Genomic DNA, 23,222 nt, shown 5'->3' on the forward strand with positions numbered 1-23,222 from the left:
CCTCCACTTTAAGGACGAGAACCTAAGGGAGCATGAAATGTGGGGACACAATCTGCATCTGTTCTTGCGTTTGGCCACCATTGGCCGCCCCTCACTGACACTTGGGTAAACCCACTGCTGTGGAGTCCTTTCCAGCTCAAAGGAATCCACCACTGGGTTTCCAAAGTTGCACATCTTTATGTGAGGAGACTGCTCATCTTGCTGTTATATAGAAGCTGGTGGATTTGAAGTGCCAGCCCAATATGTTACACATAATGCCACCAGCGGGGAATGGATGATTACCAGTAAAAGCCTACATTACTGGAATAAGTGCTGGTGATGGGAGGGTTTTGACACTGGTTAGTTAAGAATTATTTTAAAAATCTCACCTGAAGCTTTACTCACTGAAACTGACTAGGGCATGTCTCTTCAAAAGCAAAAACATCAGGGATCCGAGAACTGGAATGATTCACTCCAGAACTCTGAAAAGTTTTTAGCATCACAAGGGCTCAGAGATTTAAAACCCCACTGATGCTTTCAATAAGGTTAAATTACTTGCCCTATATCATAAATAAAACGAGGTTAAAAATTAAACCTTGGTAATCTAGAGTGCTCCCCAAATAGGAAAGAATGGCCCCCTGGAAAATGGCTGTCCAGCCACCAGGGGCGCAGCAAGATGCCTGGATAGGAGGGTGGGCAGTGGACAGGAATAACCTTGCCACAAGTTTCTTAAAAACAAGAAGCAGGCTGGTTATGCTGGGGTGTGCTTCCCAGGCAGTGTTTGTGGGAACATACCCAGCACTGACTTCTTAGCCATAGCTGTGTATTACGGTGCATAATCCCACGAACAGCGGGCATGAGCCATTTTTCATTCTTCTAGAAGTCAATAAGCCATGTTAGCATCAACTGGACCTAAGCCAAGGGGCTCTATTGGTGTATTTCATAGCAGGCTGTACTGTGAACAAACGGCCAAGCATCTCCAGCAGTTCAATTCTACCTTCGCCGTTAAGGAGGGCTGGGGAACCTGATGGTGTGTTGCTATGAGTTGTAACCAGCGTGATGGCAATGAGTTTGGTTTGCTCTTAGCCGAGCATCATTTCTTGACTCAATAAAGTAGAACTTTAATGAAATCATAGCTCATTTCAGCTTGGCAGGGCATTTGCCCCAATATGATCTGATCTAGCTCTTTCTAGAAGAGTGGTTTCCTTTCTGGGGGCTTCCTATTGACATTATTTAGCTATACATGAGGGGAAAGCAGCCAGCACTCTATACACCCACTCTCCATAGAGACAACCCCCAATGACAAAAGTTAATAGGGTCAGGAATTCAGTATGCTCATGTCAGACTGGAACTCTGCTCTGAGACCAAGATGATGAAATATAAAATCCTGCCAGTATGAAAAAGAAATCATTCTGATAGTAGCCTATACGATAGACTCAGGAAAGGCAGTGGGACAGTAATTCCACTGGTTTTAGGAGTAGTTGGCCTAACGTGCAACTTCATGATGTAAGGAGCAGCCTTAGAGGGGATGCACGTCCTATCACCAGGTTTGCAAGTGGGAGCTGAAAATTCTGTGGGGGTGACTGCAAGAAGGTCCTAGTGGGGAGTTTAGGGTAAGAACATTCCCAGAAGCCTGTAAGGCCTGCGAGACTATTATTTGATAGTGTTTTTGACTAAAGGAAGCAGTTCAGAACTGGAACGCAGCAGGGCCTAGAGTGTGAATGTTGGGATCAAGTCTTCCTAACAGGGTGGTTTGAACCCTGGGTGGTATGCCACCAACATGCGGGGCGCTGAAGGAGTGCTGCTTGTGGCTAACAGTGCATTCCCTGCAGCTGTTGAGCTGCCTGTAAGATTCTAAGTTGGGAAGTGTGCCCAGGTGTATGAATTTATCTGTGAATATGGGGGACTGGGTATGGCCACAGCTGTACATAACCGTAACTGGCCGCAGGTGTGAGACCGAACATGGACAGTATTTCTAGGCCCAATTAAGCGCCTTTGTACCTGCAATGCAAGACTCCCCACTGTGCTTGCTGAGTATCTGATGTCTCTGATCAGTTCTGGAGCTTACCTGCCTATACTATAATCTCTTTAACTGCACCTTCAATTGTGGGAGTGTGTACATTACCTAGGGCCTCTGATCCTTGTACTGCTGCCTTCTGACACTGGAAGAAGTGAGCCTGCTATCAGGAATGAACTGTAGGCACCCTCAGGGGCTTAGGAGGCAAGGGCTACCTGGGAAGCTAGGTAGCCCCCAGCATTTACCCCCAAAGCTGCATCCCTAGGATGAATGTGACGCCCCTACTATGAAGCTTTATAGACTCTACCCTGTTGTTAGGTACCATGAGCGAGCTCAGATCTGAACCTGTCCCATGCCGTGTCGTCCTCACCATCTCTGACACACTCGAGCCCACCTGGATGAAGGTCTTCCTCTCCTTCATCATCCCCCCACCTTTCCAAGGATGATGTCATACTCCAAGGACTAGGCTCTCCTAGCAACAAGTCCAAAGTATGTGAGGAAGATGCATCATCTTTGCTCCCAAGAGCACTCTGGCTGCCTCTCCTCTGAGACATATCTGTGAGTCCTTTCTGCATTTCACATGTTTCCCCATCGGCTTCTTGGGGCACAAGCCTCAGTGTGGAATTTCTCCCGTGTGAAAAGGCGGTGGCTCCGGTCTGGTTCAGGGGGGGGGGGAATGCATGACAACTTTGCTCTCAGCACCTATTTATTGCTGGGCTGGCCCTGAGAGGAGGGATTCTGAGGAGCTCCCCACTGTCAGGCAGGCAGCCAGCGGGGCCAAGGCGAGTTTGAGCTGGTCATGAGGGTAGTGCGGGCAGGAGTCCCCTGGAGGAGCTGGGCGCTGCTGGGCGGCGCAGCCTGCGCACTCCGTCACTCGTTGGCCGGGGTCTCCTGGCAGAACTCGTCCATGAACTCGAGGAAGCTGCCGAACTTGGGCTGGGCCTGGCCTAGCGCCTGGCGCGGCGGCGTTGAGCGGGCGGACCCGAACACGCCCTGCACCGAGCTGCGCACCAGCTCCCGGTACCGCGCGCGCAGCTCCTTCAGCAGCCGCTTGGCCTCCACATACTGCTTGTGGGTCACCAGGCGCTGCTCCACCCGCCTGCGCAGCACAGCGCCTGTCAGGAGAGGGGCCACCCCTGAAGCGCCGGCCCGCGAGCAGGCCAGGCCCGTGGGATGGTGTGGGGTGGGGGGAGGGGGGTTAAAGGGGCACAAAAGTGGCATCCCCAGCGTGGGAGGTCAATGTCGCCCTCTCCGGCTTGTCTTACGCCTGCTGTACGACTTCGGCTGAAGCCTCTGGGCCTCAGTTTCCCCAACTGCATGAGCAAACGTTTTCTAGGGGCACTGCGCTGACACCACCTTTTGCCACTCAGCAGTGGACAGGAAGGACCTGGGGGACCACGTCAGAACCTGGCAGCTGAGTCTTTGGGGACCAGGGTCATACCTAAGGGCGCCTCTGTGACGTTCTGGGGGTCCCGCATGCGAATGAGGATGTCATCCAGCAGCTGGGCTCGAGTCTTCCGTGAGGGCGGAATCGGGACCCTCTGGATCTGAGGAGGTAAAAAAAGGGGTGTTGTCCCACCTGGGGGTGTCCTGGCCTCACCCCTTCACGAATCATAGTCATGAGCAGGGGAAGGGGGGGCAGTGGGAAAGGTCCCCACATTTCAGTCACATCGCAGACTGAGGGGCTCTTGGGGGGCTGCTTACCCGTTTCACCTTGGAGACAAAGGGTTTCTGCCAAGTGTCCACCCTAGGCTTGGAGGAGCGATACTGCAGCGGGTGCCTCAGCATGTGCTGCAGCGCCTGCACATTCTTCTGGATCCCTGGGGTCCCGAAGGCAAGGGGGAGTCAAAGCAGCTCCATGCCGCCCAGACCTCTCCTGCCCTAGTATCAGAGCAGCCTCATGAAAGGCTCTGTGAGGGGTCAGCAAGGTTTCCAGGGATTGTTCACAGGGTCACTATGAGCCGCACCCAACGAGAAGCAGAAAACTCTCCTGTATCAGTCTGAAGTCCCAGCAGCCCACTCAGAGAATACTTGTCCCACGTGAGCATCGACCTTAATGGGCAATGAACACTGGGAAGGGGAGAGGGCTGACCCATATAACCAAGCTATGGACCTCAGAGGATTACCCCCCGGGTACTGTGAAACCCAGAGCCCCACTGAGCACCAGCTGTCTTGAGAACACGGATACTGTTGATACATCACCTTATGCCATCATCTCCACTGGGGCAAGGTTGGTAGGGGGAGGATGGATGTTCACTTTGGGTCTTAACCAGTCTGAGTGTTCAAACTCCTCCTGAGGGAAACATTTCCAACCAGAGTAGGTGGGGTAGACCCCTAGAATCTCAGAACGAACCCTAATGTTCCCATAGCTAGTGAAGACCAGGCTGGGGACAGCACACACTGGCTGGGGTGAAAAAGGTTTGACTCCAGCCTAACTTGATCCACGAGGTCGAGAGGGTCCTGTGCTGGTAACAAGCCTTCTCACATACCTTTTGGTTCAAAGAAGTCCGGATCAGGCTTCGTCGTCAGCAACTCCTCATAGCCATGGTACTTTTGGGGCAAGGATGCCGAATGGAGTTTTTTCTGAGTCTTCTTCACCTCTCCAGGAGCTGTTGATGGTCTTTTTTGGTTTTGCTCCTTCACCTTCAACTCATCCTGGTTAGAGGTCGGCAGCTCACTCACCTGTAACCAGGAATAAAACACATGTATCCATTCTGTTAACACTCCCAAACTAGACAGAAGAACGAGCTCTGTGCTGGTCCCCAAGCTCTGTGTTTGTCCCCAAGCTGGGTCCTAGGGGCAGTCACTGCCCTCATTAGTTCACAGACTGGGTTAAGAGGAAGATCATCTGAAAACAATGTCCACAGACTTAAAGAAATACAATGACAGAAAAGAGCCCAAAGGTCTAGGTGAGCTCAGAGGCATTGCTGACCCAGGCTGGGGGCCCAGAAAACGGCCTGGAGGAAGCAACACCTTGCTATTAGGTGCCACGGAGTCAGCTCCACCTCCTAGTGACAGAACAAAACTCTGCCTGATCCCATGTCATCCTCAAAACTTCTGCTGTCCTGCTGTTCCAGTCACTGTCAATCCATCCCACTGAGAGTATTCTTTTCTTCTAGGGCCCCTATATTTTTCAAAGCCTGATGTCTTTTCCTCTATTGTTAATATGTCCTAAGCAGACAAAGTCTCACCATCCTTGCCTTTCAAAAACACTTCATCTGCACTTCCTCCCTGATAGTTGTTTGCTCATTTGGAAGTTCATGGTTATTCACTATTCTAAGCCAGTGCTACAATTCAAACACACCAGTGCTTCTTCAGTCTTCCTTATTCATTGTCTAACTTTCACATACATATGAAGAACTGAAAAATATCCTGGCTTGGGTCAGGCGAACCTAGTCTTAATACTGTCATTCTTGCTCTTAACACTTCAAAGAGGTCCTTGAAGGTAGATCTGTCAATGCAATGAATCTTGGCTGCTGCTTCCATGGATGTTGTTTTTTCCATTTATCATGATGTTGCCTATTGGTCCAGGTGTGGTTGTTTTATTGAAGCTGAGGTGTAATCTATGTTGTTGTTATGTATCATCAAGTCAACCATGACTCATGGCAACCCTATGAACAATGGCTGCGAACGTTGTCCTATCCTGAGCCAACATCACTATCTCTGACACACCTGATCCCAATGCCGCAGTCACTGTGTTAATCCATTTCATCCAGGGTCTTTCTGTTCTGTGCTGAGCCTCTACTCTTCCAAGCATGATGTCCTTCTCTAAGAACTGGTCCTTCCTGGCAACATGCCCAAAGTACTTTGACCTTCAAAATCCTTGCCTCCAAGGAGCAAACAGTTCCAGGACAGACCTATTTGTTCTCTTGGCAGTCAACAGTCTTCTCCAGCACCAAAACTCAAAGACATCATCTTGTCACCCTTATTCTTTGTCCAGCTCTCAGGTGCATAGCAAGCAACTGAGAAGACCATGGCCTGGATCAGGCATGCCTAGGTCTCTGTGCTGACACTGCTGCTCTGTAGCACTCTGGAGAGATCCCCGACAACAGATTTTCCCAATGCAATTTGTCTTTTGATTTCCTGACTGCTGGTGCTAGGAATGTTGATTGTGGATCCAAGCAAGATAGATCATGAACAACCTTAATACTTTCTCCACTTAACATGGTATTACCTATTGGCCTGGTGGTAAGAATGTTTCTTAATGTTGAGATGCAATCCAATTTAAGCCTGTAGCCTTTGACTTTTTTGCAGCAAATGCTTCAAGTCCTTCTCAGTTTCTATAAGCATATTTCTTCTGCATAATGCAGATTCTTGATAAGTCTCCCTTTAATCCTGCCACATTCTTCTTCATATGCCTCACAAATGATCTTTTCTACATATAGACTGAGAAGGCGTGTAGAAAGAATACAACTCTGATGAGCTGTTCTCTTGCTTTTGAACCATACAGGGTTCCCTTACTCTTCCTGGTCTAGGTATAAGTTTCACATGAGCACAATCAGGTTCTACTGAAGGCTGTATCTTTGATCTTCTTCAGTGATCTTCTTCTTCAACTCCTCTCATTTTCAGATAGCAAGGTAGTGTCATCTGCATATTTCAAGTTGTTGATAATTCTCCCTCTAATCTTGATGCCATTTCTTCTACATAGAATCCAGCTCAGAGATTATTTGTTCCACATACAGATTAAATAGGGATAGTGAAGGAATACAACCTAATACACATCTTTCTTGATTGTGTGCAGTATTCCCTTGTTCTGTTTGAACACCTAGCTTCTTAGTCTATGTTTAGGTTCTACATGAGCACAATGAAATGTTCAGTGTTGGATTTAGTGAGACTGGCTCAGGACAGGGCAGAGTTCAGAACTGCTGTTAGGGTCGCTATGGGTCACAGGCAATTTGATGGCACATAACAACAACAACAACCATCTTATAAATTGTATGATCTACACAGTTGAGTGCCTTTGTATAGTCAATAAAACACAAGTGAGCATCTTTCCAATATACTTTTGGCCAACATCTATTTGACATCAGTAATGATATCCTTCATTCCATAGCCTTTTCTGAATCCATCTTGAATTTCTGGCAGTTCCCTGTGGATGTATTGCTCCAGTCATTTTCAAATAATTTTCAAGTATTTTATTTGTATGTGATATTAATGATATTGTTTAATAATTTATGCATTCTGTTGAATCGTCCTTTTTCTGGTCAGGACAGAAATATAGATCTTTTCCAGTAAGTTGACCAGGTAGCTGTCTTCCAAATTTCCTGGCATAAATACAGAGCTCTGAAGGCCAAGTGGTAAGTAGTTTTGCTGCAATCCCAAATTTCCTGGCATAGATAAGAGAGTATGTCCTTTGCTTGCTGAAGCACCTCAGTTGGTATTTGAGCATTTCCTGGAGCCTGCAGAATATGTCCAGTGCCACTTAAGACTTCTTCCTGCAGTACCATAGATTCTTGATCATATGCTATTTCCTGAAATAGTACAGTGTCAACCAATTCATTTTGGTCCAGTGCTTCTGTGTATCCCGTCTTCTTTTGATGCTTCATGTGTCATTAAATATTTCACCCACAGAATCTCTTTTTATTGCAACTTGAGACTTGGATTTGCTCCTTAGTTCTTCTCTTTTGGTTTTCTAACTCCAGCTCTATTTTTTGCTACATTGCTTTGCTCCATGAAATCTTCTGATCAGTTTTCTTCATTTTTTAAATTTTGCTTTAACTTCTCTAGATTCAAGAGCAAATTTCAGTTTCTTCTGACATCCCTTTTAGTCTTTTCTTTCTTATCTTTTTAAAGACTTATACTTTATTTATACTACCTTTGATGTCATCCCACAACTTATCTGGTAATTATTTCAATGCATCAAATCTAGAGATGGTTTCTAAACACACAAATGAGGTATACTCAAGGTTGTATTTGTGGCTTTCCCCGATATATCTGCATTTTCTTCAGCTTCAAATTGAACTTACATATGAGGTATCGATGGTCAGTTCCATCGCCATTTTTAGCCTTGTTCTCAATGATAATAATATTGCCTCTACTGCCTTTTTCTTTTTGAGAAGCTGGGCTCCATGAAGAATGTGGCCTTGGGATTGGAGGAAGATTCATCGATAACCTTTGTTATGCTGATGAGATAACCTTGCCGGCTGAACATTAGGAAGACAAGTGCTTGCTGCAGAAGCTCAGAGAATACAGCTTTCAATATGGAGTGCATCTCAACATCAAGAAAACAAAAATTCTCACCAATGGACAGAAGGCAACAGCAGGATATATGGGGAAAAGATTGAAACTGTTGATGGCTTCATTTTACTTGGATCCACTAGGAACCAGCAGTTAGGAGATGAGGAGATGTATTTCACTGGGAAAGTCTGAAATCAAGGACATCTCTAAACTATTGAGGGGAAATGATGTTAGTTTGAGGAATAAGGTATGCCTGATTCCGGCCATGAACTTTTCAATCACTTGCTATGTATGTGAGATCTGGACAAAGACTAAGGATGACAGGAGAACTGATGCCTTTGAACTATGGTGTTAGAAAAGAGTGCTGAGTATCCCATGAACTACCACAAACAGGTAAGTCTTGGAGAAGATGCAGCGAGACTACTTCTTTAGAGGCAAAGACAATAAGTACTTTAGGCATGTTGCTAGGAGAGGCTATTCATTGGAGAGTGACATCATGCTTGGGAAGGTGGAGGGACAGTGAAAGAGACGAAGGCCCTCAACCAGGAGGACTGCAGAGTGACTGCAGCAATGAGCTCAAGTGTGTCAGAGCCAGTAAGGATGGCACTGTATAAGACAGGGTCAGATCTGTTGTTGACACGGTTGATATGAGTTATACTTGGCAGCACCTGACAGCAACAACTGTCTCTTTCCACAAATGTAGTTATTTTATTCTTGTGTATCCGTGAGGTGAGATCCATGTGTACTGCTGCATTTATTTATTTTTTAAGAAGATATTTACAATGGATAAGTTGTTGGTTGTACAAAATCCTATTCTTTGATCTCTGGCTCAATTTCTGTTACCAAAGCCATATTTTCCAACTACCAATACTTCTGTGTTTCTAGTTTTTACATTCCAATCCCCTGCTATTATTTAATGCATCTTGATTTCATGTTCAATAAATTCCAGTCTGCAGAAGTTGATGTATTGTTTTTAGATGCTGTCGAGTTGAGCACAACACAAAGCAACCCTACGAACAACAGATGAGTGACACACTTGAGCCCACTGTTGCAAACAGTGTCAGCTCACCTGGTTGAGGCTGAGGGTCTTCCTGTCTTTCACCACTCCTTCACATTCCCTGGCATGATGTCTCTCTCCAAGAAATAACCTCTCCTTGTAACATGCTCTCTTTGCACATTGGCTTCTTAGTCTAGGTACAGGTTTCTCATGAGCACAGTCAGGTGTTCTGGGATTCCCAGTCTTCTTGTTTCCATAATTTGATCCACACAATCAAATGCCTTTGCACAGTCAACTAAACATTAACAGATATTCTCCTGGTAGTCTCTGCTTTCTGCCAAGATCCATCTGACATCAGCAGTGATATCCCAGTTGCCACAGCCTCTTCTAAATCCTGCTTGAATGTCTGGCAGTTCTCTATGTACTCTTCTAGTTCTTTTTAAATGATCTTCAGCAGTATTTTTCTTGCATGTGATATTAATTCTACTGTTTGATAATTTCCACATTCTGTTGGACCCTTTCTTGGAAATGGGAACAAATATAGATCTCTTCAGTTGCCCTCCATATTTCCTGGCATACACTGGTGAGCAGACCCAGGGCTGCATCTGTCATTTGAAACATGTGAATTGGTATCCTGTTGATTCCTGGAGTCTTATTTTTTCCCCCAGTGCCTTCATTGTTGCCTGAACTTCTTTCTTCATTACTAGATCTTTATCATATTGTTCTACTCCTTGAAATATTTCAGTGTGGGGCAGTTCTTTTTTAGGTACAGTTATCCTGTGTATTTTAATGTCCTTATGAAATCTGTTTTTCATAAAAGGATGCAGTGACACCATTTATTAAAATTTTATTGACTAAAAAGGAGACATGGACAGGGACTATCAGGAACCACACTGATGATATCCATGAAAAGAATTGTTGGAGAAGTTCAAAATCAATTGTCAAAACCAGGCCAGATGCTAACTGTGGAAGAGACCACCAATTACTCATATGCAAGTTCAAACTGAAGCTAAAGAAAATAAAAACAAATCTAAAATAACCAAAATATGCCCTTTAATCTGTCCTATCTGAATTTAAAACAACTTCAAGGTTAGTTTGAAATACTGAATGCTAATATTCAAAGACCAGATGAGTGTGGTATACCATTAAAGAAATTATTCATGAAGAAAGCAAAAGATCATCCTATTAGGACTGCAGAGGCCTTTCCTTCCTCTTCCAGAATGGCTACTGAGAGAATCCAATAACAGGAAAACAGCAGTCGTGATTTTTCTCTCTGTGAAACTACCCTACCCCCATTTTCCCAGGAATAGTTATCTGAGACCCCAGACCATTTCCCTATCTTGAAGGAACCATCGGTATGCATCCCTTTCCCAGTTCCCATGTAAGAAAGTACAAAATCCCTCTCTAACCCTTAGTGGGGGCTGGTCTTCTGTTTGGGAGCCAGCCTGGCAGTTTCTCTTCAATAAACTATCTCTCTGAGTTCTCTGGGTTCTGTCCTTCCTCGGCGACCTTCACATCCCAAGACAGGGGAGAAAGAAAAGATCAAAATGGTATTAGAATGTCAAGAAGACAAAAACAAAGAGAAGAAATGTCAAAGTAAAAGAGATGAACAGAAAATTTCTAACAGTACCTCAAGAAGATAAAGAAAAATAAAGTATGCAGAGGGCTGGAGTTAGTAAATCAATAGAGAACAACTCACTCAGCATTTCCTAAGTTGCAAGAACTGAAAAAAAAAATCAGACCTTGAATTGCAAGCCTGATGAATGCTATAGTCAGTATCTTTTTTTTTTTTTTTAATTTTTGTGTGAGCGTACCATCAAATCAGATCTGACTGGTACAGGAGGAGATTGTCCCTCCTTTTCCCGGCAGAGCATCTGGTGGATTCGAACCATGTGCCTCTGGGATTGTAGTTGCAGCTCCTTGCCACTAGGCCACCAGAGCTCCCCCTATAGTCAGTATCTTGAATGACCCAAGAAGCATCAAAAGAAGACAGAAGGAGTGCACAGAGTCACTCTACCAAAAAGGTTTGGCTGACATAGAACCATTTAAGGAACTAGCATATGATCAAGAGCCAATGGTAATGAAAGATGAAATTCAAAGTTCAATGAAGACACTGTGGCAAAACAACAAGGCCCCAGGAACTGATGGTATACCAACAGACATGTTTCAACAAATAGATTCAGCATGGGACATGTTCACCAACATACACCAAGAAATTTGGAAGACAGAAATTTGGCCAACGAATTGGAAGAGGTCTGTATTTGCTCCCATTCCCAGAAATGGTGATGTAACAGAACTTGAAAATTACTGAACAGTATTCACTAATATCACATGTATGCAAAATCTTGCTGAAGATTATCCAGAAATGGCTTGAACAATACATTGACTGAAAACTACCAGAAATTCAAACTGGACTGAGAAGAGGCTGTGACATCAGGGATATCATCACTGATGTCAGATGGATCTTAAGTGAAAGCACAGCATACCGGAATGATGTTTCCTTGTGTTCTGTCGACTATGCAAAGGCATTTGTGTGGATAATAACAAATTATGGCTACCATGAGAAGACTGGGAATTCCAGAACACTTAATTGTGCTTATGTAAAACTTATACCTAGATGAAGAAACTGTTGTCTGAACAGAGCGCAGGAACACAGCATGGTTTAAAATCAGGAAAGGTGTGCATCAACGCTGTATCCTTTCCCATATCTATTCAATCTGAATGCTGAGCAAATAATTTGAGAAGCTGGACTTTATGAAAAAGAATGTAGCCTCACCAACAAACTGTGTTATTCAGATTGACACAGCCTTGCTTGATGGAACAAAGGAGGATTTGAAGCAGCTGCTGCATAAAATCAAAGACTATAGCCTTCAATATAGATTACATCAGCCTTCAGTATGGATTGTATCTCAGCATCAATAAAATAAAACCCCTCACAACTGGGCCAATAGGCAATATCATAATAAATGGAGAAAAGATTAAAATTGTCAACAATCTCATTTTACTTACATCCACAATCAACTTCCTTGGTACCAGCAGTCAGGAAATCAAGACACATTGTATTGGGAAAATCTGCTGCCAAGGATCGCTCCAAAGTGCTAAGCAGCAACTAGGTCAGTTTAAAGACTTAGTTAGATGCACCTGATTCAAGCCAGGGCCTTTTCAATTACTTGCTATATACTCAAAGTTAGACAATGAATAAGATCATAGAAGAATTGATGTCTTTGAGTTTTGTTAGGGGAGAAGAGAAGAGGATATCCCATAGACTGACAAAAGAACAAACAAGTCTGTCTTGGAGAAAGTGCAACCAGGGTGCTCTTTGGAGGCAAGGATGGTGAAACTTCATCTCAACTACTCTGGCATATTATTAGGAGGGGTTAGTCCTTAGAGAAAGACATCATGGTTGGAAAGAGAGGGTCAAGGAAAGAAAGGAAGGCCCTCAGTGAGATGGATCAGCAGAGCGACTGTAACAACAGGCTTGAGTATGTCAAAGATGATGAAGATGGCACAGGATAGGGGAAGGTTCAGATCCATCATTCATGCGGTTGCTATAAGTCGTGTTTGACTCAATGGCACCTAACAATAACAAAAAGGAAGAAATAGAAAGTTTGCATAGGACTGTAACAAGTAAATAAATATAATAACTTTAAAACTTCCTACAAATAAAAGTTCAGGTCCAGATGGCTTCACTAGAGACCACATGTTTAAAGAATTAACACCAACTTCTCATAAATTCTCTCTCCAGAATAGAACAGGACCCAACAATTCCCAACTTAGCCTGTGAGACCAAAAAATACATAAATGCCTTTTAGTTATTCCCCAAACCCAAGATAACATCACAAAAATGGAAAAATAAAGGTCAAATACCTAATGAATATAAATGCAAAATAACTAGCATATCAGGTCTAGGGACACATATAAAGCAAGCCTGAGATTTAGCCCTGGAGTGAAAAGCTGGTTTAACATGTGAAAATCTATTAATATCATATACCATAGCAATGGAAGAAAGGACAAAAGTGCATCATCAGCTCAACGGACGCAGAAAAGACATTTGACAAACATCCCTTCATGAGAAAACAACCAAAACCACCCTCCCCAACTCAATGAGGAACAGAAACTTCTGCAGCCTGATAAAAGTTGTTTTTAAAAAAACCCATGCTAACATACTAAATAGTGATGAAAATTCACTTCCTAAGATCAGGATGTCTGCTCTCTGACACATCTTTTCAACATTGCATTGCTCTAGCCTGGGGAGTTAAGAAACAGAAACAAAATAAAAACCACTTTCCAAAACCAAGCAAACAAAAAACCCAAACCAACCAAACAACCACCACTTTCCCCTCTAATGTAAATGGCATGGTGACTACATAGCTCTGGCTGCTAGCATGCTCGGAATGGCATTTTGGTAAAACACATCTGTTTCTAGAAAAATGGTGCAGGACGATGTATGTATTTCTGCAACAGGATTACTCATAGCTTTATTTCCATTACTGCCTATCTTTCCTTTCATCCAACTCTATTAATAGCCTATTTTTCTTTAACTTTTATTGTGATTTGGGTAAAAGTTTACAAGGCAAACTGGTATTCTATGTAACAGTTCATTCATACATTGATTTATGACATTGTTTACAATCCCTGCAATATAACAACCCTCTTATTACTGACTGAGTCTCCCATTTCTGTTTGTGCTTTTTTCCTATCTTTTCCTGCCACTTGAAGTTTCATCTCTGGACAGATGCTCTCCTTTGGTCTCATAGGTTGTTCTAGGGACTGTGTATCTCTGGTGTTACAGTTCATCTTATACACTTATCTGTTGTTTGACTGGAAGTTAAGCTTGGGGGTGAGGCTTCAAGAATTAAGGATGACTAAAGTTCATAGTCTCAGAGGTTCTATGTATCTCTAGTAGATTAGTAAGCTTGGTTTTTGTTTTGTTTGAGTTAAATTTTTTTCCCTACTCTATCCAGGGTCACCTATTATGTTGCCTTTGAGAGTTACAGGCAATGGTAGCTTGATCACCATCTAGTTCTGGTCTCCAGGGTCATGGGGGTGGGGTTCACACAGTCCAATTAGTCCTGGACTAATTGTTTCCCTGCATTCTTGATTTTCTTCACTGGTCTTTTTCTAGATAAGTAAACACCCAATTGTTGTACCTTAAATGGCTTCTCAGAATTTTTTAAGATCCTATGTTGTGCTTTTAGTTGTTTACTCTTAAAATGTATATGTTTACACTGCATGTTTCAAAAAGATCCTGAGAGAGTGCATACAGGTACTTTTACACTGTATGAATTTCTGTCTCACTGTAAATCATTGGTGAGATATATATGAATACCCAGAAAGAGTGTTAGATACAAATGTGTAGGATGGATCTACCTCGAGGAAAGACCTGGCAGTGGGCAAGACTGGAGGCAGAGCAATCAGTGAGGGGCTGTGCAGTAATGAAGTTCAAGGGGGCTCCTGCCAATTCCTCCAGCATTAAAGTCCCCTCTCCCTACACGTCAGCCCCTGTTCCCTGACACTGAAGAATATGTGGTTCCTGCACACACCATCTTAATCTCCCTCCTCTGTACCCTGTACTGCCAGCTGCATGTTCTACCCAGAATGAGCTTGCTGCCCATAGCTTCTCTTCATTAACTCCCACTCAGCCAACAAAGCTTGGGGCATCTGAACCTCCTTCAGGAAGCTCTCTAGACTAGGGTAGAAATATCCCCCTCCTTGAGGCTCTAAGCTCCTGGATGATCCTTACTCTCAACACTGACTCCACATATTGTTCCCACCCATGCACATCGTTTGAATGACAACACCTGAAGGGCACAGCCCACGTCTGATCTACCTGTGCTCCCAAACTCCAGATGGAGCATCAGAAATGGGGTGACATTAAGCACATAGGGAGAGGTGACAGCAAATCCTTCAAAAAAAGTGGTCAGAACTACACCCTCGTCAGATCTCAGTTGTTGCCTATGACACAGAATCATGTCCCCAAATAAACTTGACAACCAAGCCAGGGGCACTTCTTTCTGGCTTTCAAACCTCTCCTGCACTTGCTCCCAGCTGCCCACAGCAGTTGAGGAAGGGCTGCCCATGAACCCACAGAACAGGAAGGGGTAGACAAGCGAAGGTGGATCCAGGCACCTGCGTCAGGAAGATGGACTCAATGCTCTTGGCATCCTCATCTGATGGACACTCAGGGCTGAGGGGGCCGGCTGCATCACTTGGGTGGGACATAGTCTCCTCACTATGCACAGTGGAGGTGGAATAGATGGGAGGCAGTGGCACAAACTTCCGGTGGGGCGTGGAAAGGCCCTCGAGGCCCTCAATGGACCCCTCTGACTCCATAGATGTGCGTCTGGCGGTGGGCAGCTCTTCAGGTGATTCCGCCTCTGGCTCCAGCACATCCAGTGAGGGAGATGCGACTGTGATCGCTGGGTACTGGGACATCAAAGGCTGTTTTGGCACCTTTGGGATTTGGGTTTTCACCTGTCATGAGACAAAAGTTGGGCTGGATTTGTCCCCTAACCAGGAGTCTCTCACCAGCCTAAGGCCAACTGGTAGAACGGTCAGAGTGCTGGAAAAGGATTCATAAAAGAAGTGAGGAGGGAAATCAAGCTTATTAGACAAATGCACTGCACCATGTGCATGACGTATACTGTTTTCTTCACACTCAAAACTATTTGTGAATAATTATCCTCATTTTTAAAGCTGACGAAACAAGGCTCAGAGAATCAAAATTACTTTTCCAAGATCACAGAGCAATTCAGACGGCATGTGGACTCTCTGAAGTACCTCACTGTGTACCTCACTCTGAGCTCTGTTTAGCCCAGTGCCCTTCCAATTCCTCAAGGACCTGCCTGCATTTACTGAAGGGTGGTGCCGCCACGCCCTTTTTAGGATGCAGGCCTTGCACAAAGATCTGTAAATTTTGGGGCCAGGGAAAGAACTTCCTTCCTGCTGAGCTGTTCAGTCACCTTAACCAGCAAATCCTCTCACCATGATCACCCTCCTTTGCCTCAGTTGCTCAGAAGTGAAATGCTGAGCCTGTGACTGAGTTTCCCTCACCTGACTTAGTTCTATCTTTCCTGCGAGGTGTTTTCAGGTTTGTTTTTTGTTGGGTTTTTTCTTTTTGTCAAAGATACATGGCCCATATGAATCTGTACTTAAATGGACTGTGTAATGTAGTGGAAAGATCCAAAGCATGCAGTTAGGAAAATAGGTGTTTCCATCTCATGACCATGAATCGGGAGGGAAAGTCCCAGTCTGGCCTAGATTGTAGAATTCTCTCCAACAAGATGACCTGTACAAATGTGCTACACAAACTAACGATTATGAAGAATGACAATTTTATAAAAACAAGCGTTTTTTAAATAAATTATTTCCTTTTAAAAAATCTGTAACATCTGTTTAGACTTGACCTTGAAGCCTGAAGGACTCACTCTTTTTTTGCGAACCCACAACACAGGACAAACAGCCCCATGCTTGTGTCCATGACTATCCTCTACCAGCTGAGGGGTGAGGGGGGAAAAGGCGTTCCTTGTCCCCACTCACAGAACCGTAGGCTGTCTGGGGTGCCTCCTCCTGGATGCAGGAGGGCTGGAAAGTACTCTGGTCTTTATCCCACTGCTCTGTTCCCAGCTCCCTCCCAGGGGAAGAATGCATAGTCTAATCTGTCAGAAATTGACAGTGACTTTGTTTCACTGGTGGGCTGAGTTAGTGGGCATCAAATGCAGATTGTTTTCTCTTCCATTTGTGTTCTCAGAAACAAAGGACTCACACAGCTTCTTAGTGGCATGGAGGGTGGGCCCAGGCCTGCTCTGGAAGATTCCTCACTTCTACCCATGCCTACATATGAGAGGAGGGCATGCAGCCCTCATTGTCCATCTGATAGTGACTAAGGACCCAGGAATCTGTTCTGCAGGTCCAGTCCCATCTCTGTCAGCGTGCTGCTACATGCAGGGCCCAGGTTCTAGCACAGGATAGGAAGTGCTGTCAGTCTGACTTCAGAGCTGAGTTATGTTCTCTGGTCTACCCTGCACTGAAGGTTAGCAGATGTTTGACCAAATTAGTGGTGGTTTTTAGCTCATTTGGCTATTATTGTGTTTATCCTCAATAGGGGTGAGGAGTATGTAGGATCCAAACACGAATTTTTCACTAGTTACTTCACCTCCCTGACTCTGTTTCCTGATCTGTCACATGCCCACCTCACAAAGTGTGAGGCCTGGAGGACAGCATATATGCAAGGAGTTCTGTAGAGGGCATGGGGCTCACTCTGAGTTGGCCATCTCCCCAAGTGGCTGATGGGAAAGGAGACAGTAGGATTCTTAGAGGGGTGACAGACAGGAGGGAAGAGAATTTCTAGTTCTATTTTTGTGTTATTTCTGTCTCTGGTTTTAAATGCTTGCTCTAATCCTCTGAAAGGTTCTAGATAAGAACTTGCCTGGACAGAAGCAAGCTGTGGAGGGAATGTCTATTTAAATTTTGGAATTGATATCACCCAGTTCAGCTTCAGGCTACAGGGAGACTAAAAGCTCAGGGGGAGGAAGTTTTCACAGGAATTTCTGAAACTCTTCAGATGAGAGAAGTGTCTGAGATACATTGTGGTATCCTTAAAGGCAAGGAAAGCAGGCTCCTTTCAGGATAAAGAAGTGCTATTCAGGCTAGACCTGATACAGCACTCATGATTACTGCAGATGGCTACAACCTGAATATGCACGAGGCTTTGGGCTTTAATGTGTATTTTCACATCTGATGTCTCATCCAGTCCCCTGGTCACTCTGAGAGGTTTTACAGGTGAGAAATTTGAGGCACAGAGAGGTAAAACTCTTGCCTAAAATGAAGTAGCTATGGAAGGTGATGGAGCCAAGTGCATACCAGATCCTCCAACTTCAAGCCTGGTGCTCTCCTCACAGCTCTTTCTCGGGATATCAGTTTTTTAATACAACTAGGGGAAGGTCAGACTCAGCAACCTCCAAGGCACCTCCCTACTGTGACTTGGATTCTCTGACTGGTTGCCTTGTTCCTTCTCAGGTAAATCTATATTTCACAGACAGGAGAAGACAAAGCAAGCTGAACAGAGGGCTTGCAGGCATTGTGAACTAGAGTAGTTCTATCTCTAGGTTGCTCTGCACACGTCAAATTGGACTCTACTTATTGGTAAGGAGCTGCACTGCTGCCCAAAGGCAGGCAGTTTGAATCCACCAGCTGTTTTGAGGGAGAAAGAGGGGCAAACTCCTCCTCTGTGATTTAGAGCCTCTGAAAACTTGCTTGGCGGGGGTGGGGGGTGGTCAGCTATAAGTTGGTTCTGATTTGATGGTACACAACAACAGCAGCAGCAACTCTCTAGGGTCGAGGGTCCTGAGCTTGGAAGCTTTACCTTCCGCGAGTCTTTCCGAGGCATCAAAATATGTGGATGCTTAGCCTTTACTATCTTCCTTCGAATTAAGTGGATCCCCAGCCGCTCCTGGAGGAAACTCTTTAGCAATGGAGGGACCCCTGGTGCCATGATGGGGGAAAAGAATAAGATTAATTGCTTACCAAGGAGCTAATATGTGTCAGGCACTATAAATTGCTTTACATGGATTAATGGAACTTGCTATGGCAACCCTCTGAACTATGTACCTGTATCATCCCCATTCATAGGGGAGGCAACTGAGACAAAAAGTGTAAGGCATTTACCCACGTTACCATGAAAGTGTAGAACAGAGATTAGAACTGCATGACATCACTCCAGGGCCTCTGCCATGCTGGAGAGTGCTGTATGTCACACAATGCCTCCCGCTGATGGAGCATCAATTGTAACAAGTGTCCAGGAGAGGAAGGTCTGAGCAGGGTCCCACACTCCTCCCCACCAGGGAAGTGGAGGAAGAAGTCATACCAGACCTGTTTCACACGGCAGTGTGTCACTCAAAGAGTTCTACAGGTTACAGATAATTCTGTCCTCCCTTATCAGCTCTGTCTCTTTCATATTCTGTGACCTTGGCAGGTCATAAACCTCACTGATCACCAGTTTCCTCTCTGTAAAAGGGGGCAGTCATGCCTTCCTTACGGACTGCTGTCAGGAGGGTACTGAACAGGTGCTTAGCAGCGCCAGCTGTCTTCTCCATTCCTGTCCTCCTCCACCCATGAGACAAAGAAGCGCCAGGGTCTGACACCAGTGAGACTGGGATGAGGGTGGCCACACTCTCCCTTGGGCACTGGGGAGGCCAGGGCCAGGTGTGTGGCACGGTACCTCGTGTACGGGCCACCAGAGGGTTGTTATGGAAGACAAGCTCACAGAGAGATGGGAAAAGAGCTACCGCCAACAGAGAATCCTCCTTCGAGATCTGCAACAAATGCAAAGGGAGAGTCTTGGGTTGACACTGGCCTCTGGCTCTTCAGGGCTTCCAGGCCCCGCGCTGCAGGGCTCTGTACTGGCTAGAGTTGGGGTGAGAGTGGTCGGGGTGCTGCTGTAGATAGGCTCACTGCTGAGGAGTGCTGTAGCTCCAAAACTTTCCCCCGGAATGCCTTGCCTCTCCTGTCCGAAAAGCAATTTCATGTTTGAGAATTAACTCCCCCTTCTTCACACTGAATATGTAACTTACATTTAGCACGGGGGTGCTGACAACAAAAGAATAGGGGTCAGAGTCATTGCTGTTGAGTCAGAACCAACTCATAGCCGACTGTCAAGTGGGTTTTCGAGGCTGTGAACTTCATGAAAGGAGACTATCCTCTGCTGCCTTGGAGTGGCTGATGGACAGAACCGCCAGAGAGGTGCAGCCTTTTAGCGAACAAAACAGCTCTCTATGGTCTACACCATGAAACTTCTCTCATAGGAGTCTGGGAATTTGCCAGCACACTGATTTTTATCTCAAATTATACTTTGTTTGATGCTTCCTTCACCATCCTCAATTCAACAATTCAAGCCACTATATACCCCTATACTCTCTGTCTTCAACAGATGGTCCCCTTCACTGAGGTGGTGTCCTGGGCACTGGCCAGGAGTGTGACAGGGAAAAGGACATAAGCAGAACCTATCCATCTAAGGAATAATCGGTGCCAGTGGTAAGATCAACACTGATGGTGGCAGCAGTCAAGAAATCAAAAGATGTGTTGCACTGGAAAAATCAGCTGTCAAAGGCCTCTCAAAAATGCTAAAGAGCAAGGAGGCTAGTTAACGACCGAAGTGGGTCCGATCTACTCCACAAACTTGTCAATTGCTTCCTGTGCATTGAAAAGTTGGACAATGAATAAGAAAGATCGAAGAAGAATTGATGCCTTTGAATTGTAGTGCTGGATAAGACTGCTGGATATATTAAGAACTGCTAAAAGAACAAACACATCTGTCTTGAAGGAAGTCCAGTCGAGTGCTCTTTAGAGGTAAGGATGTGGAAAATCTGTCTCCCATATTAGGACATGTTTCAGGAGGGGCCAGGCCCTCAGAAAAAACATCATGCTCAGAAGGTCAATGTTATATGTGCCGTCAAGTACGACTCACAGTGACCCTATGAACAACAGATCTGAACCCTGTCCTATCTGTGCCATCCTCATCTCTCACACACTTGAACCCATTGCTGCAGAGGGTCAGTGAAAGAGAGAACAACCCTCAAAGAGACTGACCAACACAGTGACTGTAACAACGAGTTCAAACATGGCAAGAGATGGAGAGGATGGCACAGGATAGGGCAAGGTTCAGATCTGTTGTTCAGAGGGTTTTTATGAATCGGTCTACTTGATCGGACCTAATAACAAGTGGTAAAGGACACTTAAAGGGTATATGGCCTCAGAAGCTGCTTCACAATGAGAATCCAGCCCATAATGGCAGGGGGCAGGAGGGCGGAAAACATACTTACTGAGTAGGGTAGCTGGAACATATAGAGGCTATTTTGTAGAGAGTGTTCCTGTTCCAGCAAGAGATCAGAGCCAGATGAGGGACCAGGAGTAGGGCAGTGGTCTCAGACCCCTGGGCATGGTAAGTCATGCTGAGTCACATGTGAGCCCATGGAGGGCTCTCTCAAGAGGTAGCGCACTTTAGACTGATGTCTTCTGGTGCCACACTGGGTAGCACTAGGCTGCTACAAGCAATGAACGTAAATGTTCTCTTTCAGTTTTGTGTATTCAATCAACAAATTGGAAGTCTACCATGTGCCACCCACTCTGTTGCAAATGTGCAGAACATATATTCTTACCTTCAAGGAGCACTATAACAGCAGTGCTATGCAGTGGATAGTGGTCCTTGTAATAAAGCAGGTCTGACATGGGGGGATTGGGAGGAGAATAGGATAAGAGTAGATAGATAATGACCATTGCACTGGAACAAATGGAAGAAAGAACTGTCTAAAAGGAATATATGATTAAGCATTATATGTAAGACAACAGCCCAGAATAAGAGATATATGATTGCAAAGAGGACTGGGGTGGTGGTGGTGGTAATTGTGCAACAATGAAGGAATATTTTAAAAAAGTGAACTGAGGGAGAATAAAGGCAGGGCAAGGGGATAAAATGTACAACAGTGAATGAAACATTTGTTAAAAATCACAATTAAAATAAAATATTAATTAAAAAACAAGGAGCACTATCTAATGGGAAACAATGAAGAAAAGATAATACACAGAAGAGCAGTTTACAACTGTGATAAGTAACACAAAGAAAGAGTGCACAAGGTAGCATGGTTATTTGATCTGGTAACGGAGGTAGGAAGAGGAGCGTGTTTCTGAGATCTGAAGGATGACAGGAATGATGAGCTGGACTACTAACTCAAAGGCAGTCGGTGCAACTCCACCAGCTGCTCCAAAGGGCAGAGATGGGTAGTCCTCTCACATGTCATTTGCAGCCTCTGAAAACCCTCTGGAGGGTCAGCTATGACTTGAAAGCACTGAGTGTAAGTATAGAGAATGAGAAAAATGTCAGAAACAACTATATATCTGTTAAACCATTTTCTCTACCTTTTGTGCACACAGCTAGACTCTATCTTCTATCCTCCGTGTCATGTGATAAAAATGATAAACGCCACTTCAAGGTACAGCCCCTGTAAAGCCTGCAGAAGCCTCTAATTCTCTCACCACCATCCCTCAATCTGACCATCTAATTACCAATAGATTGATCCAACCTTACAGGATGGTAGAACCAGAAGGCAGAGGGGACCTGGCCTCAGAACAATCATGTGGAAGGCCACCTGCCAGGCAGAATATCCACACTGAACTCAGTGAACATAAGAAATAAACTCTATTATATGTGATGAACTTTTAAAGTTTGTTGCAGCAGCTAGTATTAATGCAGAGAGGAAAAGTGTTCCATGCAAAGATAACAGTGTGTGAAAGACTCCATGGTAAGATGCTGAAAATAAAGGAAAAAAGGCTAGTGTGACTAAAAGCATATAGAGTGCGTGTAGTACATATAAAGAGGCTGGAGATGCAAGTGGGTCGAGACCAAAGTTAAAGATGTTGGTGCCTGGGGAACTCATCAGTGTATCTTAGGAATATGTAGGCATTAATATGACAAGACGTGATAAACAAATATGGGGTTGGTAGTGGTGTAAATAAGAATTATCAAGGATGCAACCAGGTTTTGACTACAGTAATATCAAATGGATAATGAAATTATTCAGTACAATAGGGAACAATGGAAGAACATTAGATTTGGAAGGAAATGTTATTCATTTACTTTGGATATGGACCCTTTAGAGGTACCTTTGGTCTTCCAAACAGTGATGATAAGTAGGCAGTGGATCGACGTATCTGAAGTATAGGAGAGGTCCAGAATGAAAAGAAAAATGTGTGAGTCACTCACAGGCTAAATAGCTTGAGCCACTCCTAGAAAATATACTAGATGAATATCTATTTGTGTTTTATTGACTATGAAAGACATTTGGCTGTGGATCATAACAAACTAATGTGAAAACAGTGAGAATAATTAAAATCCCAGAACTTTTAATTATGCTCATATGAAATCTATACCTAGACCAAGAAGTTGTTGTCTGAGCAGACTAAGGGAACACTGTTGTTATTATGTGTCGTCGAGTCACTTGCGACTCATAACATAGTTTAAAATCAAGAAAAGTTTTCATTAGAACTGCATTCTTTCTC

At 44.5% G+C, this 23,222-nt stretch overlaps 1 protein-coding gene across 1 annotated transcript in view; it reads right to left on the reverse strand.

Moving 5' to 3' along the window:
• Window positions 1-2,866: 2,866 nt before the first annotated feature.
• The window catches only part of XRRA1 (X-ray radiation resistance associated 1), a 70,163-nt gene continuing 49,807 nt past the window's right edge, over window positions 2,867-23,222 (reverse strand). The window contains exons 11-17 of the mRNA XM_006885736.1: window positions 19,390-19,483; window positions 18,535-18,653; window positions 15,300-15,644; window positions 4,486-4,678; window positions 3,701-3,816; window positions 3,438-3,543; window positions 2,867-3,111 (exon numbers count right to left, since the gene is read on the reverse strand). Of these exons, the coding sequence (XP_006885798.1) occupies window positions 2,867-3,111; window positions 3,438-3,543; window positions 3,701-3,816; window positions 4,486-4,678; window positions 15,300-15,644; window positions 18,535-18,653; window positions 19,390-19,483 (1,218 nt within the window). The remainder of the gene's footprint in view (window positions 3,112-3,437; window positions 3,544-3,700; window positions 3,817-4,485; window positions 4,679-15,299; window positions 15,645-18,534; window positions 18,654-19,389; window positions 19,484-23,222) is intronic.

This window comes from Elephantulus edwardii, unplaced genomic scaffold (assembly GCF_000299155.1).
Source record: "Elephantulus edwardii isolate Elephantulus edwardi_28Jun2011 unplaced genomic scaffold, EleEdw1.0 scaffold00044, whole genome shotgun sequence".
In the NCBI taxonomy this organism is placed as follows: domain Eukaryota; kingdom Metazoa; phylum Chordata; class Mammalia; order Macroscelidea; family Macroscelididae; genus Elephantulus; species Elephantulus edwardii.